General features: G+C 43.1%; 1 protein-coding gene across 1 annotated transcript; it reads right to left on the reverse strand.

The window, feature by feature from the left end:
- Positions 1-775: 775 nt before the first annotated feature.
- On the reverse strand, positions 776-8,236 carry LOC120024945 (ubiquitin carboxyl-terminal hydrolase CYLD-like). The gene is made up of 14 exons (XM_038969334.1): positions 8,155-8,236; positions 7,170-7,671; positions 6,286-6,418; positions 5,416-5,660; positions 5,132-5,300; positions 3,834-3,966; positions 3,565-3,672; positions 3,214-3,293; positions 2,998-3,064; positions 2,650-2,782; positions 2,418-2,526; positions 2,116-2,234; positions 1,767-1,971; positions 776-1,389 (listed from the first exon to the last, which is right to left on the reverse strand). The coding sequence occupies exons 2-14, from the start codon at positions 7,602-7,604 to the stop codon at positions 1,202-1,204; spliced, it is 2,124 nt and encodes a 707-aa protein (XP_038825262.1). The 5' UTR covers positions 7,605-7,671; positions 8,155-8,236; the 3' UTR covers positions 776-1,201.
- Positions 8,237-8,621: the final 385 nt, after the last annotated feature.

Consider the following 8,621-nt stretch of genomic DNA (forward strand, 5'->3'; position numbering starts at 1 on the left):
ATAAGCAGCAGTCAAAAGAGTTAGTGCAAAGAGGGTCGTCAATGCAGATTGTCCAGGTAGCTATTTGGTTATTAACTATTTAGTAGCGTTATGACTTGGGGGTAGAAGCTGTTCAGGGTCCTGTTGGTGCATTGGTACCGCTAGCTGTGCAGTAGCAGAGACAACAGTCTCTGTTTTCGGAGTCTTTGACAGTTTTTAAGGCCTTCCTTTGACACCGCCTGGTAAAGAGGTCCCAGTGATTTTATTTGGCCCCAAGTTTTCTGATTTAATTTATTTTCATAAAAAGGTTTTTCGTTGTTGGACGTAAGACTGTAAAATTACCAGGAAATCAGATCAAAGTGATTTTAATTTAAGAAATCTGTTCCCAAGTATTCCCACGCATAAATAGAGCAATAATGTGATTGTATCCCAATGTAATCAATGTTTTTGTCAAATACTATATCTGTTTGGGCTTCTTCAGTCAATTTGCAGGTTACTAATTATTTATACTTGTTTCAGCCCCCTAAAATCTGCTCAATAAAAATCAATCTGTGGCTTAATGTAATTGGGGACCCCTGATCTCCCTTCCATACCCAAAATATGTTTTTTTAAGAACTGGGGTATTTCTGGGCATAATTCAATCTTAACTGAAGCACAATTGAAATAGTTTAAATGCACATTTTGATCATTTTAAGCAGACTATTACAACCAAATTAAACTGGGAATGGATAACTTAGACCTTTTCATTTCAACAACATTTTCAGTCAATAAAACACAAGGTACTACAGTATATAATATATTATTTCATTCCTTCAACATAAAAAAAAGCCGGAAAACACTGACATTCAACAGAATTCCACAAGCAGTCATAGATCCACTTCAATTCCATAAATCTACAGTATACTATATGTTTACATAGAAATGTGCAACAATAAAACATTACCAATAGTTCAATTGCCCTTCCTAACCCCAACTTCATCAATCAACCTTCATTGAAACAAAGGTCAATTACATTGACAAAGGAAAACATTTGAGAAGACCTTGGTGATTATTTCAGTTATCATAGAAGCATCCCTTTAAAGTTTAAGTTCTTCAACTAATCATCAGTGTTTTGTTTTTGTGAAAACGAACTGATGCCATGGCGATGCTGAAACCAAGGTTATTTTAGCACTGTTGTGAGAACACTGTGTTCTCTTCAGTACACTTCAGCCTTGTGCTGGCTTTATCTGTAGAGTGCCATGGATGCGCTCTGGTACAAACACATGTAGGAGTCACACAGCAGCCTGCGGACAGGCTCTCCAGCCTGGGAGGGGTCAGCCCACACTAGTTCCTCCTCTGACTGAGACAGGAAGTCACCCACCTCGGGACAAGCCCTGATCTCTGGAATGTTGTAGCCACTGTGGTCATCACCTGTAGAGGGGGCAGACGATTATTTATCTGAGTGGAAGATAGATAAGACTAGACCTATGTCAGGGTGCAGTGTTATCTCAACATCAAGTCAGGAGGTTCAGAGACAAAGCATGTTATTGGATATCTAGTGAAAAGGAAAGACAAATAACATCAAAGCATGGAACAGTCTGCAATTGTACAGTCATGATTATTTGTTCAGCACCTCGGGAGAAATGAAAATAGTAGTATGTTCTTCCTTTTAGATTGTTTTACCAACCCGATGCCATTAACACACATCCACTGAATAGGTTTTAAAATAAACAGTGCTTCAGACTTGTGATGGCAATAGACTAAATTCTTATTTATAAAATAATTGTGTTCTTTGAGGTCAATCTCACCACATCTGTCTGCCATGCTGTCGAAGAAGAGCCAGGAGCGAGGGCCAGGCCCATACTTCACAAAAGACACATAGTGGCTGGTGTGGATGCAGAGCACAGCGAACAACTGCATCATGTGCCTGGGTAAAGGGGCATCTGCCGGAACCTCCGCTGGCACTGCCAGGGCTCTAGGGCAGTGGCCCTTCCGAGATGGATGAGTGTGCACCTGTCACAAAGGGAGAAGTGGAGATGGAGGAGGGGAAGAGGGAAAGTAGAGAGGGAGATTCAGTAAGATAAAGAAAAATAAATCAATACACTTGCAGGTAGAAAAGATGTAAATCAAACAGTAATGCTGCTTAACGGTGTCTACCTGTGTCTTGCAAGTAGTGCAGTACTGTTTGACTCTTCCTGGCTGGAGCTTGCGGTCCTGTAGGCACTGGGGGCACTCATACTCTGCCAAACGCCCACAGAGGAAGCACTCTCGGGGGGCTGATGGGAGAAAGAAGGTGGGAAGCTGTCACTCAACCTGAAGACAGTTTACTATGGCAAGCTATGCGTAGGGAGTTACTGTATGACCTTTAATTGATAGTTACATACGTGGCAGACGTGTGACCAGCGTTTTGCAAAAACACTCTGTCAGTCTTCATTACATTGACTGATGGTGTAACTCACAGTTGTACAGAAGATCTGTGATGTCAAGCTCTGTTGAGGGGATGATGTGGGGGAACATCTTGTACTTTTTCCCAAACCTTGGCATCTGGACCATGAGACAGGATGGGATCTGAGGGATATATTAGAAACAATAAACATTAGAGCAAAGGGATTGCCTTCCAAAAAAAACGTGGGCAGCCTACAAGGCCTCGTAAACATAGCTCCTTAGACAACCTTGCACAGTATCACCAACCTCCTCAAACTTGAGGCCACAAGACAGGAAGGAGGTATCCAGCAGCTGCTGAACCGTGGGAGTCTGTGTCACCTGCTCCTTATCCAGAATAATCTGGAATGTGTAGGCATCCTGAGATGTGTCGTTATTCGATCTGAAACCCAGAGAACAATCAAGCTAAGCAACTCAATCATGGCAGAGTGACGAAACAGAAACTCAGAGAAAAGTCCAGACAATTAGAATGGAGATGAGCAAAGTGAGGAGGGGAAGCAAGGAGCAATAAGTAGCCTACAGCATAACCTGCAAGAAAGAGAAAGATATGGGTCAGGAGGTCAAATAGAGCAGCAGAGAAAGGTGACTGGTTCAAACCTGAGTTTAAGCAATGGCTCCATGCACAGCACCCGCTGTAGAAGGATTGTGATGAACTCTTCAGGGTCTGCAGGGAGGCAGGATAACACCATTTAGGAGAAATCAGAGACACTGCAGCCACTTAAAAATGATAATTTAAACATAATTTCCCTTAGCTGGTATCACATTTATGTTAAGAGACCCATAGAAACAACACTATGAGAAGTGTGTGAGTACCTTTCTCTTCTGTTACAAAGGTGTCACAGCCGAGTTGCTTGCGGAAGTTCATTACACTCTCAGCAGGCACAAAACCTTGTCTGTGGATTACACACAGATGTCACTCTCAGTGGCCACACAGAAATACACACAACACATGGAAATGCACATTCATATAAAGTGCATATACTGGGCCTGAACATACACTACCAATGTGCCAGAGTAATACCAGACATGCATTGAGAGAAGGCTTTTTCTTTCTCAGTCTGGGTAGATTACAATGTCATAACGCCCTTATTTTGAAGAGCAGTTGATAATACAGGCACGACTGAGGGTCAAGAGGATCTAGAAAAAAGTACAGAATGTTTATACCGGCGCAAACAGTTAACGATGTCTTTCCTCAGAGAGCGAGATATGCTCTGTTCTGTGTCAGCTGGTTTGTGGCAAACACTGTCCAGGGTCATGGATGAGCTGAACAGACTGTGGAAAGATGTATTACCTTTGTTAGCTTGGCAGTGGTCCTGGCGCAGCATTAAGTCATTCTTACAAGAAACTGGGCTCAACAAAAAATTATGCCCAACAGTGTAAAATTGTCATACAACTATGAGTTAGGAACAATGAGCTAGAGGAAGTAAGTTTACCTGAAGAGAGTGGCATCGAGGTAGCAGGAGTTGTAGTGCCCCTGGATCCCCTTCATCTTGCCCACGAGCAAAGACAAGGCTTCCGACTCAGGGATAGGAGGAACATTCTCATCGGTTTCCTCCAATGGACTGACTGATGCAAACCAAACAAAAACATGAAGTACCACTTAGATAATAGAAATACAACTGATGAATGCTTTATATCTGCTGTGTTTGGGTCATTGTGTGTATGGTTTATGGCTACCCGGACTATTTGCATTGTGTGCCGCCCCCAACCCCTCTTTTTTTTTTTTTTTTACCCCCAATTTCGTGGTATCCAATTGTTAGTAGTTACTGTCTTGTCTCATCGCTACAACTACTGTACGGACTCGGGAGAGGCGAAGGTTGAGAGTCATGCGTCCTCCGAAACACAACCCAACCAAGCAGCACTTCTTAACACAGCGAGCATCCAACCCGGAAGCTAGCCGCACCAATGTGTCGGAGGAAACACCGTACACCTAGCGACCTGGTCAGCGCGCACTGCGCCCGGCCCGCCACAGGAGTCGCTAGTGCGCGATGAGACAAGGATATCCTTACCGGCCAAACCCTCCCTAACCCGGACGACGCTAGGCCAATTGTGCACCGCCCCATGGGCCTCCCGGTCGCGACAGAGCCTGGGCTCGAACCCAAAGTCTCTAGTGGCACAGCTAGCACAGACCACTGCGCCACCAGGGAGGCCCCTCCAACCCCTCTTTTTACGCTGCTGCTACTCTCTGTTTATCATATATGCATAGTCACTTTAACTATACATTCATGTACATACTACCTAAATTGGGCCGACCAACCAGTGCTCCCGCACAGTGGCTAACCGGGCTATCTGCATTGTGTCCCACCCACCACCCCCTCTTTTACGCTACTGCTACTCTCTGTTCATCATATATGCATAGTCACTTAAACCATATGTACATGTACATACTACCTCAATCAGCCTGACTAACCGGTGTCTGTATGTAGCCTCGCTACTTTTATAGCCTCGCTACTGTATATAGCCTGTCTTTTTACTGTTGTTTTATTTCTTTACCTACTTATTGTTCACCTAATACCTTTTTTGCACTATTGGTTAGAGCCTGTAAGTAAGCATTTCACTGTAAGGTCTACACCTGTTGTATTCAGCGCACGTGACAAATAAACTTTGATTTGATGTGTGGGCTGCAAACCAATGCTTATAAGGCTATTATTACAACGTCACAACCTGAGATTATCGATACCGTTTCTGCATGTGTTAGTGTTAGGAAGGACCTATACAAGTAGTGTCTAACCTGGGAGGATATTTGTGGCTTTGAAGGTCTCCTTTTCAGAGCGGGGACATAGGAACCTTCCATCTGGACTGCACTTTGTTAGGGGCACAAATAAGGCCCTGCCCCCTTTACAAGTGAAATACCGCTGGCGTCCATACGTCCCATCTGAGCAATTATTCACCTCATAATCCTGATGGCAAAAGAGTTGCTGAGGAATCAAATCTGATTGAGATATTGAAATCTCAGAAAGGAGAATTAATAGGTAAGCTCAATAACATTGCTTAAACAGTTCACATTACACTCACCAGCTCAATTCCAACCCAGTCGTTTTTATTTTCTGAAAGGACACCCATCCACTGGATTACCCCATATACAGTGATCCCAGTGTTGGACGTTACCTCCACCAGGGATCCCACATCAAAAGTGTGGTATGACAGGCTTTCGGGTGGGGTGACACTCTGGTCTACGTGGTTTATATCTCTCACTTGTCGTCCACGAGATCCCATATTAGGCATGGAGTTGATACGTGACACCGCCTTTCTGTTTAGACCTGGGGGAGAAGAAGTTGAAGAGGGGTAAGAATGACAGATCACATGGTTTCTGTCCTTGTCACAAGACCCATGTCATGAGACTGATCTGTGGTAAACATGTCTATCTCCATAAGAGGTATGCAGAGCTCAGAGCATGTGATGATCTCTGCTGCTACATTCCAGAGCACCTGGGCCAGTTTTACCAGTTCTGTACAAGGAACCGCACTTTGCCCACTGTCTAGCCACAGGTGCTGCTCATTGCCGTCCAATAACGTGTAGCACTTATATTTTAACATTTCTTTCTGATAAGGGGGAGGCGGGTGGAGGGGTATTTTGCTTGCAGGTGCCCCAATGCGCAGCAAGTCCTAAAATGATGATAACCGTTCAAAGAATTATGTCTTTGCGAAGCACTTTTTAAATGAGAGCCCAAAGCCACTGGGTTCTGAAAGCTGATATTCTTTCCTGGCACCATTGCTGTGCTTCTTACAAGAAAACAAGTAAAGTATGTAATGGGTTTAAAGACTAGAAAAGCCAGGTAAATGTGTCATATTTTGTAAATAAATGCATGTAGGCCTATGTGCTTGCTTACTGATCAATGAGAATGCATGGGGATTGAACACCAGCAAGTAAACATGCACTACTGACCCTCTGAATGACTGTCTTTCCAGCGAGGGCCAAGGCCTACAGAGTACGCTGGGACAACCTGGACAATGTCTGCTGCACTGAACAGGGGAAGAGGGGCGGGCTTCTTAGATGACACTGTTTGATTAGAGTCTTGCTGAAATGGAAAGGAAAAAAATAGATAAAGTAAACACAATCCCTATACAGTAGCAATGCTGAGAATTTTTACTGGTAAGCCAGAAATACAACAAAATGCATTCGAGCAACTGCAAATTCCCCAGTGTTAAGTTTCAGATGTTACGTAAAAGTTATGTGCTGCAACTAATCCGATAACATTATGGATCTTCCCCTGATGCCTCGTTCACACCTACAGTGTCGTTGTGCAAAATGGTACGCAGCATCATCTGGATATGTGTGCAACAAAAGTAAAACAACCTTCTGCTACCATTTATGTCAAGCTGTCTATGCATACAGTTTGACGCATACGTTTGATAAATCCAAATATGCACCATACAGAATGCATTTGCCTTGCAACGCAATGCTGCAAGGCAAATGCAGCGTTCCATTGGAAATGAATGTACTTTTGGTGTACCAAAATGCAATGACGCTGTCGGTGTGATCACAGCGTGAGAGACATTCTTGTCTCCTGCTGTCACTTCCTGAAACTCATGTAAATCAATGAGAGGTTCAGGTGTACTTGACATGTACAGTTTACAGTGTCTGTCATACTGTGTAATCATTAGGCTACATTTTTCAATTATCGATGAGAGGATCAAAGACAGTAGAAATTCCTGATTATTTGCTTATACATTGGACAAAATGCTAAAAGTTATTCAACTTTCTCTATTGCAGTGTCTATGCTGATACGGACTTACCAGATACCAGATTTATATAAGTTGTATACTCACCACAAACTCAACCTCAAAGCCCAGCATCAGCAGGTCCCCTTGGTTCTCCTTCTTACCGATCAGCATTAGGTTCCTAACCAGCCCTGGTTGGTGACCCTTCTTGTGCTTCACTACCACCAGGTCATCCTGAGACAGCACACAGATAGCCAAAAAAAGCTGGGGGTTACACAGGAGCTCCAGGCGTTTGCTGGAGGGGGACACAAAGAGCAGCAGCTGGGCCTGGTGGCAGGTGAGGGGATATGTGTCCTCCATCTTCACCATGCCCCCACTCTTAGGGTTACCCCCACTGCTGCCACCTCCGTACAACAGTCCCATCAGCTCTCCCTTCTGCATCTCTGCCTCCACACGGCCGATACATCCTCTTGCGAAGCCTTTTCTCGCCTTCCCCCGTGTCACTATAAAGAACTTGTCCTTCCCTTCTCTTTTTGATTCCATCCCTCTTCTAAAGTGCACAATATTCCTGCTGACAAGCAATGCAGACGTTGTGTGACTAGCAGCCACCCTGTCAGGGAAAGAAGTAAAGAAAGTATTATTGTATCCTTCTGATCGTTCACTTGTATTATGAGAATGTGAATTCACAGCCATTCCATTGTGCTGTCACACTCAAAGCACAGCTTTAAAGACTCTAATTTACAAAGAAGTGACAGATAGGTAGAAGCAAGGAATGTAAAAGGACTTCCTTTATACATTATTTGGGTATACAGTTTTTGAAATCAATTCAGTTTAGGATATTTTTTTTTGTCGTGACTTTTGGCAGTTTTTAACGATAATTGAACATCAATCTCAGTGGTAACACTTTGTAAGGGTTTTACTTACATTTACATTTAAGTCATTTAGCAGACGCTCTTATCCAGAGCGACTTACAAATTTATCACATTGTTTCAACAAAATAAGATACATGTGTACTACCTGTACTCACTGGCAACAATGTATCTCTAGTAATTGTCTTTTATTACTCAAATGTAAGTGAGTCAATCTTACTGACCGTTTTTCCAAGTATTTGAAGAGCAGTTACTCCGAAGTACTACACACACCGATTGCAAGGTAAACTAAATCCTCGCGACCGTAGCTCGGAATAAGGAAGTCATTCAGCCCAGTTAACTGATACTGTAGCTCTGTGACCGAACACGCCCGTTTGATACTGTTCTCTATCTGACAGAGACAGTTCAGCATGGAAATCGTGATTTTTCTTCAAGATAATATTGCGTCAGAGAATTCACAAATGATCACTAGAATTTGGGTAACGTTATATCTAACGTTAGCTACATGATAGTGGTTATTTACTAAGCAAGTAACTGTTACTTATTGTATCAGTCACAGAAAATTGCAGGTTGTCAATCACAGTGTTGCAAATAATTTAACAGTATCAAGACAGAGTAGCCTACTCGGGTATTTAAACTTCAATGTGGGGTAATGTTAACGTTACCACTCTTATGATCTACAATATAATAT

The sequence above is a fragment of the Salvelinus namaycush genome, chromosome 2, assembly GCF_016432855.1.
Source record: "Salvelinus namaycush isolate Seneca chromosome 2, SaNama_1.0, whole genome shotgun sequence".
In the NCBI taxonomy this organism is placed as follows: Eukaryota; Metazoa; Chordata; class Actinopteri; order Salmoniformes; family Salmonidae; genus Salvelinus; species Salvelinus namaycush.

Excerpts from the sequence above, each read along its gene's own strand:
- LOC120024945 (XM_038969334.1), bottom strand. The coding sequence starts at position 7,604 with ATGGAATCAAAAAGAGAAGGGAAGGACAAGTTCTTTATAGTGACACGG. Across the intron at positions 6,419-7,169 it reads GCTTTGAGGTTGAGTTTGTG|CAAGACTCTAATCAAACAGT; the intron begins GTGAGTATACAA and ends TTTCCATTTCAG. Across the intron at positions 2,235-2,417 it reads CACAGATCTTCTGTACAACT|CCCCCCGAGAGTGCTTCCTC; the intron begins GTGAGTTACACC and ends TTCTCCCATCAG.